This window comes from Globicephala melas, chromosome 5 (assembly GCF_963455315.2).
Source record: "Globicephala melas chromosome 5, mGloMel1.2, whole genome shotgun sequence".
Lineage (NCBI taxonomy): Eukaryota > Metazoa > Chordata > Mammalia > Artiodactyla > Delphinidae > Globicephala > Globicephala melas.
Window position 1 is genome coordinate 86,179,525 of NC_083318.1, and position 19,944 is coordinate 86,199,468.

Genomic DNA, 19,944 nt, shown 5'->3' on the forward strand with positions numbered 1-19,944 from the left:
AAGGAAAGTCTGTTCTTAACCTTTTTTTTAAAAAAATCCAAATATATGCTGCAGTTATTCTAGCTAATGCAGTTGGTATCACCCAGGAATTTTTGCCAGATGACTTCTGATGATTCTCAGGCAAAGGAAGAAACCTGTAGATGACCAGAGGGCAGAAAGGGATAAATCAGGTGAGCAGCAGCTATGGAGCTGAAGTAAGTCAAACCAAATGGGTGCCTGCACTTGGGCAGTGTTCAGGGCCAGGGATGGCCAGCCCACCTCTCATTAGATCTCAGCTATTTGCTACATTTTAATTACCAAAAATAAATTGAGCATAGAACAAACACAAACAGCTCTTCTCGAAACATAATTGTAAAAGTCAAAACGTATCTGTATGAATCACTCTTTTAGAAAGAAAACATTTAACAAACACATTTTCAGGCTTCACAAAAAAATTTTTAGAATTTATTTGCATTTTCAGTAATGTACATATTCTAGAGGAAATACCTGTACGTTCTGGTGATACAATTATTTTTAAATTGGAAGTAATTTTTGATATACCATATTAAAATAAATAAGAATTTCAAAAAATTCAGTAAGCTGATAGATGTCATTTATTTCTTCAATTATATATCAAATACTGAAATTAAAACTTTAATTAGACATGTCATTAAGTTTATGATGGGTAAAGAAAGTAAAATCTTTAATCTATTTGTTAAACTAATGCAAAGCTGAATCCAATATGAACATTTCTCTTTAGTGCTTTGCATTGATGCATGTTTACTACAACATATCTTTGGTCAAACAGGTCTGCTAACATCTTATATCCTTAGCATAACAATTATTGATGAATTTAAATTTGTAGGAGATAGAGACTGAAAAATAGCATAATAATCGTATCTTTCAGGTAAATATTTGTTTTTGACAGAAAACTACACTTTTGATTATAAATAGCAATTGTAGATTATGAGCTTTAATGATTTTTAAATATAGTGAATTGACATTTAACTTTAAGGTTATCAATTGTACTGTAAATTAAAATTTTCATAAAATTATTTTAAAATTTTCCTATATTTTTTATTTTTTTCTAAAAATTATCTGTTCCCCTTAAAATATTGCTTACATTCTCTGTCCCTGACAAAAAAATCAATGATTCAATCGATCTCTTGTTTGAAGGCAGTGCTCAGTCTCTTGCACTAAAGGGCACACAAGAATACTTGCTGACTAAAGGCAGAAATGTGGGTATGATTATCTATGTGTTTAATGGAAATTTGTAGACCTTCCCTGGTGTGATGTGCCATCACAATTATTATCAATTCGTGCTCTGACCCCAGTAACACTGGGCAAACAGAAAGACTTATTTTTATGACAAATGAAATCATTACTCTTATGATATACTAGTCTCCTGTGATGGTTTCCTAATTTGTATGTTCTAGAGGAACATGTGAATTTTTTTTCTCTGTGGTCCCTGCATCTATCAACTTTGGCTTACATTTTGTGTGTTCCCCAGGATTCAGCATATTGTCAGTCAGCATATCACTTAAGGTTAAAAGTAAAGGAAAAATTGATATTATTAATAGAATAAACGTAAAATTATTAGTGAACCTTTGTCAGGAATGTTTGAGGAAGAGGGTAAAGCCACCTGGGAAAAGACAAAAGAAGAAGGGGACATGCCCACCAGTTAATGCTATTGTTGAATTCTAGACTTTATCTCTAGCTTAAGGCAGAGAGGAATGGGAATTTTGAAAACAGAATGAAGATGTTATGTTTTCATTAAGGCCATTGTGGCTAGAATGAACAGAATTGCCCATACAAGTCTTTACCAAACTTAGAAAGATCTATTCTCTCTTTTTCTTCTTTCCTGTTTTAACAAATTTTAGACAAGAAAACAAACAACATTTTGTGACCAAGAATACAGCAGTTGCCACACAGGCCAGCAAGAACCCAATCACATCCAAAGAGTGGTACTGGAACCAGGTGAGGTCGTGGGCAGCTGACCGCAGGTGCTTGGCTCCTTTGTGGTGCATGACAAAGTCGATCCAGAAGACTGCTTGGTCCAGGGGCTTTACAGGCTGATCATGGTGAAGCCGTGATAACCTCATAGCATTCTCTTTATAACTGGTAGGCAAAAACAAACAAAAACATAGAAATTATAGAGCTTTTGTTTTCATTAAAAGTAAGCATACAATACATGATATGTGTTATGCAAGCCAAAATCCATAGGTGTGTTGAGAAAAACATTTTAATTCTTGCTGTGACATGAACTTTGCTGGTCACATAGCATGTTAAGAGTTGTGAAAGAGGGGTGTGGAAGAAATATATTCTTAATGGAGTGTGGTAAAATGCAAACATATAAAAAAGATAGAATAAATCAGTTGTAAATGTATAGCCTCATTTTTCCAAAAAGGAATTTTGGTATTGTGTGAATTATAGTTTCCAGGACTGTTCCAGACCAAGACTCTGAATAACCCTATTTTGAGAGAAAATACCCATTAGAGAGTTCATAAGCATGGCCTCTAATGTCAGACTAATTAATGATGACAGACATAGAAACTGATAGTCAACAGTAGTGAGACATTTCTGCAATGCCTGAGATCGACACTGTGCTAATGCCTCCATTGCACACACCTGTGCCTTTGTGATGCAAAAGACAGTGTCTATATATTGGCAGTGTCAAGATTGAATGAAGATACTAAGGTAATTTTAGAAATGGCAAGGACATGGGTTTTGAGTTTTTGAGGTAAATAGAAATGTCTCACTAGCATAAAGCCCATAATCAATGTGGCATCACAAGAGCAATAGTTAACAACTCTAATAGTCTCTCAAACACCAATGGTTATAGGTATGTCTTCAAAAGGCATGTTCTGAATTCACTGGAGATTTCTTGATGGCTGAGACAAGAATTAGTATGTTTACCTTTGGTTTTGTGTTAGAGATAAAAGTTCCAGCTTGCAGACATGAAGATGACAGAAGGTAGAGATGTGAAGAGATGTCCTGGTGCAAGTTGGACATTGTTGGGATCAGAGAAGAAGAAATGTAATCATCATTCACCAGTGAACATGATACACAACATCCAGCAGCAAGAGGTAATTTACTTGTGTTCTTTTTTTTGTGCACAGTGAGAAAGAATAGTCATACTCTCTCTTTTTGTTTTGTTGTTTTGTTTGTTTTGTTTTTCATTGTTTTCATACTCTCTTTCAACCAGATTGAAATATAGGTAGAACTAGAAGAGTAGTTACACAAGTTTCATCCTAATACATTTTAGGCAAACTACAGTGGTGATAAGAGACTATCTGTTCAAATCATATTTTTATTCAAGGTTTTCTCCATTTATAGATAGAGATTTAAAATTTGAAATATGCATATACTTGACAGATACACTTGTACATGTGAATACAAATAAAAATACAGTAAGCCTTCCTACAAATGAGATAGGATAATCTATGCTCATTAAGATGATTACTTAATATTTGTTGTACACTGTTTTATGACAGTTATGTTAAAATATTATGAAATTGCTATGGTTTATGTATTTAAATATAAACTTCGTGCTCCTTAACTCCTTTAAGGAATAAGAAAATGGAATACAAATACATTATATATATACTCTACACTAAACACTTTTGTTCCCAGATAATTTCAGACTTAGAATTAAGTTTAGGGTTAAAGTTAAGGTATTTTTTTGTTTGTTATTTTTGTTTCTTTTTTTTTGTTTTTTTTCTTTTTCAGTACCCGAGCCTCTCACTGTTGTGGCCTCTCCCATTGCGGAGCACAGGCTCCGGACGCGCAGGCTCAGCGGCCATGGCTCACGGGCCCAGCCGCTCCGCGGCACGTGGGATCCTCCCAGACCGGGGCACGAACCCACGTCCCCTGCATCGGCAGGCGGACCCTCAACCACTGCGCCACCAGGGAAGCCCAGTTAAGGTATTTTTAAAATAAATAATTTCAGGTATTTTCCTGGGAAATTCTAAGAGTATAATTTTTTCACATCAATAGTTTTCAAATCAACAAGAAAATTTAGTAAGCCTTCTATAAAATGAAGTAGAATTTTTAAAAATTACAGAATTTACCTACTCTGATATTTAGTAAAATGAACCAAATTATCAGCAATTAACAATTTGGTAATAGCCTAATAGATTAGACATCAAGATCATCATTTATGAGAAACAAAAGATCATAGTAAGCCTTGCTGAAACTCCTAACCTCCCTTTCCAGATCCTGATGATATATATAATATTCTGAAATATATGATTTGAATATATATGTATCTTAACAAAAATCTTTTGACTGCAATGTGAGTGGAAGGGGAAAATGGACCACCAGGGCTGACTTTTTAGGATGAGTTCAAGGCAGATATTGAGTGTCTTCCCTTTTGGAAATGAATACATTGACCACTTTGTCTAGAAAACGTTGCTGCTAGGGCTTTAACAGATGGTTTTTCATAGACTAGTTCCACTAAAAAAAGCTGCAAAAAATTCCATTTATGTTGACCTTCTCTCCTAACTCCTAAATTGCAGGTTTCAGTAATGTGAATGGAATATTACAACTATCCTTCAAGTTTTGCCTCTGAATAAAAATAATTGAGTCTGAGATAAACTGGAAACAAATTTTTTTTTTTTTTTTTTTTAGTACACGGGCCTCTCCCATTGCGGAGCACAGGCTCCAGACGCGCAGGCCCAGCGGCCATGGGTCACAGGCCCAGCCGCTCCGCGGCATGTGGGACCGGGGCACGAACCCGTGTCCCCTGCATCGGCAGGCAGACTCCCAACCACTGCGCCACCAGGGAAGCCCAGAAACAAAATTTAAAATAAGGTATCTATACAAATGTGGAGCAAATAGTGAAAGCAAGATGAAACACATGACAGCAACTTACACAATACTGGGGAAAAAACATAAAAATGACAGACTTAGAATGTAATTAGGCATAATACATAATTCAAAAGAAGAGGAAAGTTTGAGTAGAGTAAGAATGTGAGAGTTATGAACAAAAGCTCGAGGATCAGATTATGAAACAAGAGGAGGTAACAAAAGACAGGATGAGCTATTGAAATTAGTTGTTAAAAATAGCACTTTAAGGGATTAATAAGAAAATTACAAACAGTAAGTAATGTTCATGAAAAAGTGAATTTACTAATTTATGGACTATTTGAAGGAATCTCAGTAAATTAAGAAAGCAAAAAATGATTAGAACAATTAGAAAATAATAGAGAAAGAAAACAAACTCAAATATTTTAACATAGGGAATATTAAAATCTGATGTCCCTGAAATAGAGATAAAAAATGGAACTAAAAGACATTTTAATAAACAAAAAAAATTAATTTCTGAAAAGGAAAATTGAATAATTTTCATCCTAGATTAACAGTGGTAAAAGAATACACTATAATCCCAGGAAAATGTAGAAAACAAATGATAAGGATATGCCATGTTTAAGTTTCTGAATTTAAAAAATACTATTTCCAGGCTGAACAAGAAACTCTTAAAAAGTAATACTGATCAGAAAGTCCTCAAAACCCTACAGCAGCATTTAAAGCCAGAAGATCATAAGTAACCCTGCACAGTTCAAAAGGAAAGAAAGTGAGATCTAAGTATGTTATATTCAGATAGGTGTCATTCTCCCATCAAGTCAATGAGCAAATATTGTTAATTGTGATTTCAGGGAGTCCATGACTCTTTGATGAAAGAAAATTCCATATGAAGCATTCAGTTAAGAATGAATTCAAAATATTTTGTAGAATCTCTGATTCAATGGTGATTATTGATTCTCTTAAAATATGTGAAAAGATTAAATTACTGTGAGGAAAATAAGTGCCATAAATATTGACAAATTAAAAATTTAAGTAATATATATTAGAGATGAAATAACTTCCAATTTCAACTATTAGTGGCTAAAATTAAAACACATTGTTAAAAATAAACACTATGTATACATATATTAATTCTTAACCTTGGTGAGACCTTTCAGAGAAAAATATTAAGATATAATCATCTGTATCTAAAGTTCATATAGTTTATAAATGTAGTTTATAAATTTATTTTATCTTTAGCTAAATCAGATAAAATTTAAAATTTTGTTTAAAAATGCATATATAGTATCAATTGATATTTATAAAATTATTAACTACTCTAACTACTCCTCCCTGTATATATGCATATACTGATTAATGATATACACCAAGTGTTAACAATGATTATTTTTGAATGATCAATATTGGGTGAATTATCACTTCCATTTTTGTACTTACTGAATGGTTATAATATTTAAATAAACATATATATTTGTTTATAAAAAAAGCAGATTATCCAGAAAATTATCTAAGAATTTATGTAATCACCAACATTATTTATTTTGAAAAAACATTAATATAATATTTGAAATCTTAGTTTGTTTTATCATCTCAGACAATCACTTCAGCAATTTGGGAAATGAAATAATAAAATGGTTTTTAAATGGTCATGTTATAGTTGTTATTTGAAAATACACTAGTTAGAAATGCATGAAACATTGGACATTTTTGAGTATGATGGGTAGCATAATTAATGACAAGCCTTTAAAAGTAGTAGTACTTACAAAGGTTCATTAATGATTGTTCTCAAGGCATTGAGTAAATCTGCACTTGTCATTGTGTTTATGTTCACCTCCACAGCTGCTCCTTTGGCCTTCATGTGAGCAATGTTGTCAGGCTGATGAGCAAACATGGGAACTCCCACCATAGGCACCCCATGATAGATAGCTTCATAGATCCCATTGGTTCCACCATGAGTGATAAAACCTTTTGCTTTGGGATGACCTAGTTTGGGGATTGGATGAGAAGCAGGTGAGGATTTCATGATACATAATACATTAATAGAATTTCAGAGAGAGATGGGGAAAAAACTATTGGATAACTCAATGAAGAAGGCAGTGTTTTCTACAAAAGCCAAGAACATGGGGAATTGCTATCTCAGATAATCATGATCCCCGAAAAAGGTGGAATTAACTTCCTCTGCATTGTCTAGAAAGACTTACTGAGGAGGCCATATCAGAACTGAAATTGAAACTTGGAGAGCGGTGAGAGTCTTAACTGAAGATTCTCTTTTATGAGCCAGAGTAAGCATCAATCTATAAAATTAATGGCCCATTCTTTAATTATATCTACTTTAAAACTGCAAGTAAAATGTGGAAATTTAAATATTTAAAATGTTTATTGAATTTACTTGCTGTTAAGCAGCTACTTGCCCATCATCCAACTGTACAGCTTTTTTTTCTTGGTCTTACCAAGAAGACCATTCTGTGGTATCCAATCATAGAGCCGAGTATTGGCTCCTAACGTGGTCGGTTTCTTTCCTTTGTATCTCCATAAAACCTGTGGAAGACAGTGCTTTAATTTTGTAAGTAAAAACACAAAATTAAGGCATTTTAAGGCCATAGAGTTATTTATAAATCATATAGTGCATCTTAGGTTTTTTTTTTTTTGACTATTTGAAAGCCTGTGTTGAGGTATTACATGAAGTATACAGAAGTTCATAAAAAGTTCAAACAACTGATGTTCATGTATATCTGTTACAGCAGTTAACTTTAAGTCATAAACAAAAGAATATTGCGAAGAAAGTTTTTCAAGAAAAAGTATACTAAAATCTGAAAACAGCAAATACCACTTGATGTTCTGAAAGGATAAAAATTATAATTTGTAAGTTTTATTAATTTAAGAAACACAGATTGTGTTCTAAATAATTTGTTGGATATTCAAGATATAATATATCATGTTTAAATCTATAACCATTATTTTGTTTTCAGATATTTTATAACTGAGTGCAGATTACTTTTCTTGCATAAAAATATAATTGAATAGAGAGGGTCATGAGCATAATGTTCTTCCTTATTTCTTTGTATTTTGAGAGGAATTGATAAATGAGAGAAAAGTGCAGTTTGCTTCCCTCCCTGACAAGCTCCAAGGCATGACAGTTGTATTCCACATGCTTCAAATAGCTCCTGCTTTCTTGGAATCAACTCTGGGCCTTAATTCCCAAATGGAGACAAGTCCAAACACTTTTCACTTTCATCTTCTGTTTCAGTTATTTGTGAAACTGATCTAGGTTGCATAGTAGTTTATCAAGGAAGATTTTATTCTAAGCAGAGCTGCAGTCCTCTGTGCCTAACAGGCTGAAGATCCAGTGGAGAATCTGATGGTGGAAACCAGAAGCTCGTTTCTAGGGACAGGAGAGAGGGTTTTTTTTTTTTTCAGGTAGCATAAAAGGCTGATTCTCTTGTTCCCCAGGCTATGGCTCCAAGGAGTGAGGCACGTCTCAGGCAGGAAACCAGGCATGACTGGAGCAGAGCATCACCAGTGTCATCAGCAAAGAGTCTGGGACATTGACATATTGAATGACTTAACATCCCAGCCAGGCAGGTGTGAGGGGTGCACATGTCCTCCAAATTCTGAGTTCTAAGCATCCTGTTCTGCCCTCAATGGCCGGCAGGTGGTGCACAAACCCGCCATTTCTTAGCCCATCCTCCTTTATGTGATAGTTGAGAGGAACATACAAAAGAGGTAGTTTGCAAACATTGAGAGATAAGGTAAAACTGCTTGCCTTTACCTTTTTTGAAAGGGCTTATACTAATAGTCTATTAAATATAGTATTATCACTTAAAAGCTTTTGGAAGTGAGATTGTGAGTGAAGAAACAGAAAATAAATAGGACTAGTTTAGGCAGAATATGAGGGTTAAAAAACATTAAAACGAACATGAATACTACGTAACTTTACTTGTCATGAGGCCATCCTAGTTCTTAAGTTTCAAATGTAATGTTTTCCAAAAATATAATTAGCTTTAAAATTTTTTTGGCTGCTTTTTGGATGATTTGTTGCCTTTCTGCCCTCCCTCCCTTCCTTCCTCCCTTTGTTTCTCTTTCTTTTCTTCCTTCCTTCCTGCCTGCCTTCCTTCCTTTCTCTCTCTCTTTTTCTCTCTTTTTCCCTTTTTTGTTTTTGAGGGGGAATGAGATAGAGGATTTCTTTATACTCTATTATTTAATGAAGTATCTTGTTAGGATGCTAACCTTTTGTTACATAATTTTTTTCTTTCTTTTTTTTTTCTTTTCTGTATGACAATTTTCAGATTAAATACTAATAGGTGGCAAACTCTTTAACAGAAAAGTTTAAAAATAAAAATCCAGAGTTTTAACAGGCCTAAATAGTACACTTACAATTATAGAGTTTTATTTACTTTAATATAAAAATATAAAGAGACAGGGTGTTTTGTGAATGGAAGTCTATAAAGAGTAGAAATCTAGAATTAACAAAATTAAAGTTAATTGAATGTCATAAATTAGAAAATATATACTGTTTGACAATAACACTAGGATCTTTAATTGTTTTAACTGTAGAAAATTTATCTTAGAAAGATTAGGCTTCTATTTCTAAACCAACTATACTTTAATTGAATCCTAATAAAGCCTAGCAATATAAAGTATATTCTTGAACATGATTCTACTCTACTCTATGTGTAATCTCTCTTTTCCTGGACCTTGAAGCTAACACACTTTAGAACTTTTGGAAAGAGTCAGTGCAAGTCATAAGATTTCAAAGAGTAAAAAGTTATTAGAATCTTAACATTTTCATCTCTATTTCATTGAAAATAAGTGACTTCATAAAAAGATGTATTTTCATAGTAATGCGAAGGCTCAGTAGGCAAATGGTAAAATGTGCCCCAAATACATTTTAATGTTTTGAGACATTTTTACTTGAAGGTGGTGCCAGTTCTTCTCAGTGTATGATGAGTTACAACTTTCACCTAGAAAGAGTACTATTAGCCACACACTCTCTCCAGTTGGCAGAGCGGCTGCCCACCATGACTGGAGTTTGTACTAACCTTCTGTGGAATCTGGGCAAGGGCTGAGGCAATGAGATTGGCTTTTCCTTCTGTGAGGATTTTGACCATTGACCCCAGAGAAAATACCACAATACCATCTTCGCCTGAACTTTGGACAAATTCTTCCATTTCCTGCAGAGATAAAATTCTTTCTCTTACACAAGTGCAGAATCACAGGGGGAAAAAGGCTCTCCTACATTTCTAAATAGGCAGACTCAAGAGAAGTGTCAGGGACATTGTTAGACTGATTCTGTCTTCTGGCACATAGAACCATCTAGTCTCTTTAAGAGGAAATGTATTTCTGAAAACTATGGCTTAAATATATAATGAGTGATTACACATAAAGCAATGGAACCAAACCATTATACAAAATGAATAGGCGATAAGAGGCCGATGTTCTCATGGTACATGGAACTATTACTCCCAAGGCTTAATTTTATGAACCAACAGAGCTGGTGGCAAACTTGTAAAAATATTCCTTGGAAGGAAGCCCAAAGAAGGGTTCTGAATGAGGCTTTGAAAATTTTTAGCATGCCAGTTTACATCCAATAAATTATGAATAACTTGATCTAACTTCCTGTTGGGCGTTCAGAATATTTTTCTCATGTTTATTATTTCCCTGATTAATAGGGCTAAAAATATTTTTTAAGAAATGGTATATATAGTAATACATTTGAAAAGATGATAATGCAGTTAAATTCCTGCTACAATCATGATAACACTTATGAGACAGTGTTTCTCTGCCTTCCCACAAGAGTGTGACACTAACTGCGTGCCCAAAATTTGAGCCTTAGCACAGATTCTCTGCAAATAAAATTCTCTTGATCATCACTTACAGTTGTGCAAACTAGGCATAGCAAAGTCTGGGATTGGGGTGTTTCACATAATCTATGTAATGTCACCCTCTAGAGATATGTTATCTCTTTGTAACTATATGTGGTCACCCTGCAATCACTATGTTTCTCAGTTTAAGGCTAGTAAAATTACAATGGTAAGGACAATGCCATAAATGAAATTAGACTGCTATTTTTACTTAGTTAATGTTAAGAGAATATCTGATGTCCCAGGAATTGGTATTTTACCATTTTGATTCAACTCCCTAAACAGATAGTGATTGAATAAAGAAACATTACACACACACAAGCACATATGCAGGCACATATACACACAGGTATATTAAGATTTACACACTTACCTGTTTGATTTGGATTCTTGATTTAACTGTCATTTCTTTTCTATTCTGTGTATCCAGTGACTGGCATAATTCTTTCATCAGAGATATAAGCCAAGATTGGTATTGCCCAAATATCTATATTAATAATTGGGTTTGGGATGGAATAATTTTTCTACCTTGTGAAACATGTCTGAGTCATTTTTGTGAAATTGTCTGCATGTGAAAAGTGGGGTTGGAAGGATAAACATAATAGTGTGGCAAGGTATTACCTAATGAGCCATGGGATATGTCTTATCTCTTTCTGTACCTTTATTTATTTTAGATATTGGTTTACTATCTCCAGTAATAACACTCAGTAGAGCTTGTCTTCAGCTATACCTTAGTTGGTGTGAAAAGCATATTCAGAATCCTGAAGTAAAGTTTTAAACTTCAATATTCATCTTACCCTAAACAGAAATCAAGAACTCACCTGGGAACACCATTTAACCTGCTATCTTTCTACAGAGATTATGTTTGTTTACCCACAACCCAAGCAAATGAATATCTGTCTCTTCACTGCCTATTGATAAAGATAGTTAAATACAATATTCTTACTGTATTTACCTATTATTTTCCTTTGTTTCTCAATATTGTTTGCTTCTAATATTTCTGGCAGTCCATATTTATTCTTTAATAACATTGGAATATGGGTATATGATTTTCTCTTTTACTCCAAAAAAACCCCTGATATCATGGTCATAAAGAACCAATTCAGTGTTTGGGTTTCTCAGTTTTATGATTTCTACTTTATGTTGATGACTCCCAATTTATTTCTAATGCTCTCTGCTGAGACTAAACCTTGTATTAACAGATGACTTCTAGAAATCTCCACCTGAAAACTCTTTAGACTTCTTAAAGTGAATTTGAAATGGAACTCGTCATTGCTATCTCAAAAAAGCTTTTTCAACTAACTGTTTCCTGGCTCAGTAAATCTCATTTCTCTCCAAGAGGCCCTGTCTGATTCCATGTCTTCCATCAACACTTAACTTCTTCTTACTGACCAAAGCCTGTCAGTAAGAGTCTGCCCAAGACTCACGAAAGCATCTTTATCACTCAAATGATCATAGTAAATGTCCCTATTCATAACTCTATCATACTTGTTAGGAAGACTACAGCAGTCTTCTTAATGATTTCCAAGGCTCTAGCTTCCTGTTCTTCAATCCAATATCTATACTATGGACACAATGATATTTTTAACATGTCACATGGCAGACTTCATTCTCTGCTTAAATATCAAAGTAAAGTAAAAAAAAAAAAGTAATATCATTCACAAAAGACCCCTATGATTTTGAAAATAGATTTGGTGTAGCAAACTGAAGACATCCAGCAGCATAGCTCTGTTATTGACACTGTGGAGAAGAATGAGTATTTGCAAATTACCAAGTCAATCATTCGTATACACAGAAAACGTGTTTTGCATCCAAGTAAAGAAGAATTCAGATGAGAATGTTCCTTTCTTAAGGATTCTATTCAGAATTGGTGATCATGTATACTGCAGGTTGGATAGCCTCCTTTTAGAATCATTACTACTTTGTAGTGCTTGGATATATGTCTGAAGTTATATAGGCAATGATTTAATTTGATAATAAAGAAGCAATTTCCAAGGACACTCAGCTTGAAATTGCCAGAGACTGGATGAGAACACTGCCTCACAATTTCCCACCAATATGTTATTGTTCTTTAGATGTCTTGTTCCATGCGTGTGACATCCTGCCTTGATTACTAAGTACTTAGGTGAAATTATTGTGTAAACCTGTAGACCACATTTTAAGAAAGACCTAGCTTAAAGTATTCACTAAGCTTCTATATTTGAAACAGTTATGTGCAGTATGAAATACAAAGCCAATAAAATGTGAGAACAAAACTGAGCAAAAGTATGCAAAAGTTGTTAAATACTTTCATAAGACATTCTAAATGTTATGCTGAGGACTTGCAAAACAAAAATATGGAATTAAACTTTACCACCAATCTTTTTCCTATAGTTATATTATTACACAAAATGAGTTATGAACACAGTGGAAAATTATATAAATAATTGATAAATGGCCATTAAATTTGAATTACCATGTAAATATTGTTATTGTTTGAATCTATTACTGTAATCCTACATGGTGAGTTTACTGAGATGCCTTTCAATTTCAAAGAATTCTTAGAGGTAGCCTGAATGTATGGCAAAAGCCTTAATGTAGGTGAGTTGGATGGAGGGAATTGAGCAGAGGACAGTTACCAATCTCTCGGTGGTAAGTCAGGCAAGCCGCAGATATCAACCTAGAAATAACTTTTCTAGGCTCTTTAGCTTATTCATTCCTTTCAAAGGCATGTGAGAAAACTAATATGCATAATTTCTGTATCACTTTTAAAAAATTAATACTTTACTTTTTTAGAGCAATTTTTGGATCACAGCAAAACTGAAGGGAAAGTGGAGATATCTCCCGTGTACCCTTGTCTTCACACATGCATAGACTCCTTCAGTATCAACATCCCCCAAGAGAATCGTACGTTTGTTGCAATTGATGAACCCACACTGAAACATTATAATCATCCAAAGTCTGTTGTTTACATTATAATTAACTCCTAGTATTATAAATTCTGTGGTTTTGGACAAATAATAAAGACATGATCAATCATTATGGTATCATACAGAGTATTTTCACTGCCCCAATATTCTTTCGTGCTCTGCCTATAAATCCCCCATCCCCATCTAACCCCCTAGCAACCATTGATTTTTTTTTTTATGGTCTCCACAGTTTTACCTTTCCCAGATTGTCAGAGTTTGAATCGTACAGTAGGTAAACTTTTCAGATTGGATTTTTTCCTTAATAATAGGGACTTAAGGTTGTTCCATTGTTCCATGTCTCTTTTTGGCTCAATAACTCATTTTTTAGAGCTGAATAATATTCCTTTGTTTGGATCTGCAACTTGGTTGCTTCCAAGTTTATCCATTCACCAACTGAAAGGCAATGTGATTGCTTCCAAGTTTTGCCAATTACGAATAAAACTTCTATAAATATCCACGTGCACATTTTCGTGTAAACATGTTTTTAACTCCTTTAGTTAAATACCAAGGAGTGTGGTAGTATGGTAAGAGTATGTTTACTTTTATAAGAAACCACCTAAGTGTTTCCCAAGTGGCTGTACCACTTTACATTCCCACTAGCAATAAGGAGAGTTCCTGTTCCACAACTTTCCAGCTTTTGGTGTTGTCAGTGTTTTGCATTTTGGCCATTTTAATAGATTTGAAGTGGTATCTCATTATTATTTTAATTTGCATTTCCCTCAAAACAAATGACATGGAGCATCTTTTTATATGCTATTTGCCAACTATATATCTCCTTTGTGCAGTATCTGTTATGGTCTTTCGTCTACTTTTTAATCAGGTTTCATGATTTCTTCTTGTGGAGTTTTGTGTTTTTAAAAAACATTTTGGATAACAGTTCTTTATCAGACCTGTCTTTTGCAAATATTGTCTCCCAGTCTGTGCCTTGTCTTTTCATTCTCTTGACGTTTTATTTCACAGAGCAGAATTTTCTAACATTTTGTTGAGGACTTCTGACTCTATGTTTATGAGAAATATTGATCTGTGGCTTTCTTCCCTTGTAATGTCTTTGTCTGGTTTTGACATTTAGGTAATGCTATCCTCATAAAATGAGTTAGAACTTATTCTCTCAGCTTTTATCCTCTAAAAATGACTATAAAGAATTAGTATAATTTCATCTTTGAATTCATTTTTGTTACAATTTTTTTATCTCTCCTTTTTTGGTTTTTCTTAGGATTTGCATCTCACTGCTTACACAGTTCATCTGTTTTTACATGTTGTCCCTTTTTCCATTTAGAGCCTTTAGCATATTAATCAGAATTGTTTCAGGTCCTTGTTTTGAAAATTACAACATTCTTGCCATCTCTGGTGATGATTGTTCTGACTACTCGAAATGTGTTTTTGCCTTTTGGTATGCCTTGTAATTTTTTCTTCATAGCCAGTCATGATGTACTGGGTAAAATAAACTATTGTAAATAGGCCTTTTAAATGTGGTCATGAACTGTGGGTAGAGAGGCAGTCTACAGCCCTAAGATTGGTCTCAGTATTTTACTGAGTCTATGCCTCTGGACTCATCACAACTCTTTCTCAATTTTTTCTCCCACTTTACTTGGGGCAGGATGGTCTAGAGTTGGGTATATCCCTTTTCCATGTGGTAGTCTAGCGGGACCTGGAGTTGGGTATTTTTCTTCTGCAGGTCAGTTAGGCTCTCATAAAACCCCAATACATTGTGTACTGGTTAACTAGTTTATCCTGAGGACAGACCTTTTTAGGAAGAACAGAGTGCTCTAGCTTCTTTCAAAATGATTCCTTTTCCCCTCCCCTAACTGGAAGTAAGGGATTTTTCTTTGATATTCACTATGGAAAATTGGTTGAGCTCCTGGAAATAAATCTCACAATATTGTGGGGACTCCCTTATGATTGAGTCCCACTGGATTTTTTAACCCTCAGATTTGTCCACACTGAACCTCCAGCAATTCACCAATTATAGTTTAGGTATTCCTACCCAGGGACTGGTTCCTGTGGTGATTTCCAATCCTGAGTCTCTGCTCTTGAGTGTTCAGATAAGCTGAAACTCTCTGTATATTCCAAAAGAATATACAGATACATTATTAGAATAGAGTTTGATAATTTCAGTGGATACAAAATATTGTGAAATGGCAACTGAAATTTGTGTGTATGAATAAAAGAAAATATAAGTAAAATATATACTTCAACTTCTAATTGTTGAATAATTGTATAAGAGTTGTGTAAACTATGTCTGATTAGAATTGTAAAGTCTTATTAAAACCCATTGTATGTCATGAAGAACCTAGGGGTAAGACAGGAATAAAGACACAGATCTGCTAAAGAATGGACTTGAGGATATGGGGAGGGGGAAGGGTAAGCTGTGACAAAGCGAGAGAGAGGCATGGACATATATACACTACCAAACGTAAGGTAGATAGCTAGTGGGAAGCAGCTGCATAGCACAGGGAGATCAGCTCGGTGCTTTGTGACCACCTAGAGGGGTGGGATAGGGAGGGTGGGAGGGAAGGAGACACAAGAGGGAAGAGATATGGGAACATATGTATATGTATAACTGATTCACTTTGTTATAAAGCAGAAACTAACACACCATTGTAAAGCAATTATACTCCAATAAAAAAAATTGTAGAAAAATAAATAGAGCTATCATGTGCATTGATAGGAAAATCAAAATTCATAAAGATGTCCATTCTCTCCAAATCAATCTACAGATTCCTTGTAATTCTTATTAAAATCTCAAAATCCCAAGGTTCATGAAACTTGATAATTTTTGTAGAATTTTATATTTAATTTAAAAAATCTACAATAGAAGAGCAAAGAGCTAAGGATAACCAAGGTGCTCTAGAAGAGATACAAGGGGATAGGGTATTACCCTTCTAGGTATTTTGAGCAGGATGACCAAATAAGATGTCTCTCATGTATCCTCCTACCCCTCAACAACAATGATTTGGCATTTATCCACAGACAAATGTGCCTTTGCTGGAGATTCAGAATACAGATAGGAGACTGTGAAATCCGGGTGCAGTACAAGACAGAAAAAGACCTTTTGAGAAGGCAAGTTTGCAATCAGATGACTGACCCATAGAGTGTGATCCTGGTTGCAGACGTGGAAAAAAGCTCTGTACCCCTGAGAACTCAGCTACAGCCTGTTTCTCTTTGGTTCTGTCACCAACACCATATGCCAAGGAACCCAAGAAGAGTCATGCCCACCTGCATGTCGAGTAATAAACACACAAACTTCAGTCTCAGCTGTGGGCCCTGAAGTGGCCCATGAACTGGCTCGAGCACCTATGGGATCCCTGGAAGCAAGTTTGCTAAACTTGGTCAGACTGTAGATTCTGAAAAGACCCTGTAACTGGGCTGCAGCCCCTCCCAGCCACAGTCCTCAAGTAGCCTTGCTGGCACAGCAACCAGGCAGGAGGCACTCCTGTCTGCACCCCAGGAGATCCTGAAAGGCTCCTATACTTAACTCCAGCTTGCTCACTGCCACAGTCTGCCTGCTGTCCTGAGGGTTCAGGGTCCCAGAGGGAGACACTTTGACCTACAACCTGGAGATTCTGAAAGGGCCCTAACTTGGCTCTAGCCCCTTCTAGCCACAGTCTGTGGAAATCCTGCTAACTTACAGACCCAGCAAAATACACTCAAGGCTGTGTCCCCAGAGATCCTGAAGAGTTCCCTACTTAGCTGCAACTTCATCACAGCTACAGGCCATTAGCAGATCTGCCACACAGGGACCCAGTAGGAGACACTCCTGTCTGTGCTCTCAGAGATACTGAAATGGCCATACACTTAGTTCCAGCTCCTCCCAGCCACAGTCCATAAGTCTAATTTTTGATGGATGGGTAGAGGATGTGGTACACACACACACACACACACACACACACACACACACACACACACACACACAATGGAATATTATTCAGCCATGAAAAAGAAGAAAATCTTGACATATGTGACAAAATGAATGAAACATTCTAAGTGAAATAAGTCAGACAGAGAAAAACAAATACTATATGATCTCACTGAAATGTGGAATCTTAAAAAAAAAAAGGCCAAATTCAAAGAAATGGGGAGTGGATTGGTGATTTTCAGGGATGGGCGGGGGAGACTTAGGGAGATGTTGGTCAAAGGGTACGAACTTTCAGTTATAAGATGAATAAGTTCTGGGGATCTAATATTCAGTATGATGACTATGGTTAACAATACTGTACTATATACTTGAAAGCTGCTAAGAGAGTAGACGTTAAATGTTCTCACCACAAAAATAGTAAATAGGTGGGGTGATGGATGTGCTAACTAACATTACTGTAGTAAACATTTCACTATACTTCTGTGTGTATCAAGTCATCATGTTGTGCACTGTAAACTTACAGAATGTTATATGTCAATTATGTCTTAATAAAGCTACAAAAAAGAACAAGTACAAGAAAGAAAGATAATGAATAGAAGAAAAACCACTTAAGTAGTGAAATTTCTGAATGATAAAGCAAACATTGTAGTTAACTAGGGAAAAGAAGAAGCCTTGAATAAATAGTAATGGTACAACTCCTTATCCCTGGGCAAGGGTAAGAAGAAAGAAAGGAGAGGAGAGAAGAAGAGAGGGAAGGAGGCATGAAAGAAGGAAGAAGGAGGAACAGCAAAGGAAGGAAGGTGAAAAGAAAAGAAATTGAGTCCAACCTACAAAATACACAAAAATAAATTAGTAAGTAGATTAAAATCTTCAAAAGCAAAGCAAGACCATAGCTTCTTTGGAGACAATACAAAAGACAATCTTTATGCTTTCAGAGTAAGAAAGGATTTCCTCAAGTGCATAAAGAAAATGGTTAATTAATTTGACTCCATTAAGTTTAAAACCTGAAGGTCTTCATATGATATTTAGGACAATGAGAAGCACATTATAAACTGCCAAGAAGATGTTTGCAATACATGAAACTAACAAAGGCTTATATAGAGTATACAAGGAATTTATTGAATCCATAATGAAAGCACAAGCAAACCCATTAGAAAAAATGGGCAAAAGACATGAGAAAGATATTCACTGAAAAAGAAATAAAAACGGCCATAAAATATGAAAAGTTACTTAATCTTAGTAATAGAAATCTAAATAAAACCTAAGATGCAATTTCAGACCTACCATATTGACCAAACTTAAAAAAAAATCATTATTTTGAGGAATTATAAAATTAGAACATGGCGACAGTTGCTGATGACTGTTAATAAAAGTCATTCAATCATATGCTAAGTAAGGATGTGGTACTGTGAGGACTAAAATGCTGTGTTGGTTAAGGTAAAATTTTGTATAGTCTTGGTTGGAGTATAATTTTTTGAGAAAAGTCTGAAATTACCTAGTAGGGGAAATATATTATATATATATATACAATTTACATCCTATTGATACTATTGCTCTGTTATTACAACAGAGGACATATACAAAAATGTTCATAATAGCAGCATTATATAAAAAAAATTGTAAATAGATAGTTGTCCACCCACAAAATGTCATGATGTAGTCACACAACAGAACACTATCTATAGAGCTTAAAAAAAAAACATGATTGCATCTTTAAGAGTACTGAGCATAAGTAGCCCATCTATGCTTGTATTTGTATAATATTTAAATAAACTAAACAATAGAGTGTTGAGGAAATCACATATAATGGTAGACATCAAATTTCCAAGAAAATGTTCACCAAAATCAGACTTGTGGTTTTTACTGGAAGAAGCATGTTTCTAAGAAACTGACGACTATCTATTTCTTAACTTGCTTGTATGGCACACAGAAGTTTATTTTATTATTTACATCAACTGTATACTTACATTTTTTCACTTTTTATTGGTATGATATTTTCTAAAATCTGAAACTTCATGTGTAATCTTTTAAACTATATAAAAATATTTTTATGTTGATGTAAATTGGTTTAAAATTCCTAAGTCAACTGATGAGCTTAAAAAGATGTTTGTAATGCATGTCATAGAAAGAAAGGCTTTAGATTCCCTAAAATTCCAGACCAGTTAGAGATCAATAGAATAAACAGCCCATAAGAAAATGGAATAATTGCTGGCCACCTAAGAAAAGGTCTGAAGATAAAGGTTAAATGTTTCAAAAATTTTAGAGGACATTGTGGCAGAGATATAAGTACCAAAGTTTAGGGCAATATATATATGTTTTTTTGTAACACCAGAGCTGGAACAATCGAAGTATAGCTTTCACACTAGACCAGTTCAATGATTTGTTATACCTATTCATATGAATATTACTAAATCAATATAAAGGATAATGTAGATTTTAAAATGTTGTGTGGAAAGATGTCAAATATATATTAAGTGAAAAAGTAGGTAAACAT

At 34.6% G+C, this 19,944-nt stretch overlaps 1 protein-coding gene across 1 annotated transcript; it reads right to left on the reverse strand.

Annotated features, from left to right (window-relative positions):
* Nucleotides 1-1,817: 1,817 nt before the first annotated feature.
* Nucleotides 1,818-9,971, reverse strand: LOC115865725 (UDP-glucuronosyltransferase 2A2-like). Its single transcript, XM_030880721.3, has 4 exons — nucleotides 9,825-9,971; nucleotides 7,236-7,323; nucleotides 6,549-6,768; nucleotides 1,818-2,097 (listed from the first exon to the last, which is right to left on the reverse strand). The coding sequence occupies exons 1-4, from the start codon at nucleotides 9,951-9,953 to the stop codon at nucleotides 1,818-1,820; spliced, it is 717 nt and encodes a 238-aa protein (XP_030736581.2). The 5' UTR covers nucleotides 9,954-9,971.
* Nucleotides 9,972-19,944: the final 9,973 nt, after the last annotated feature.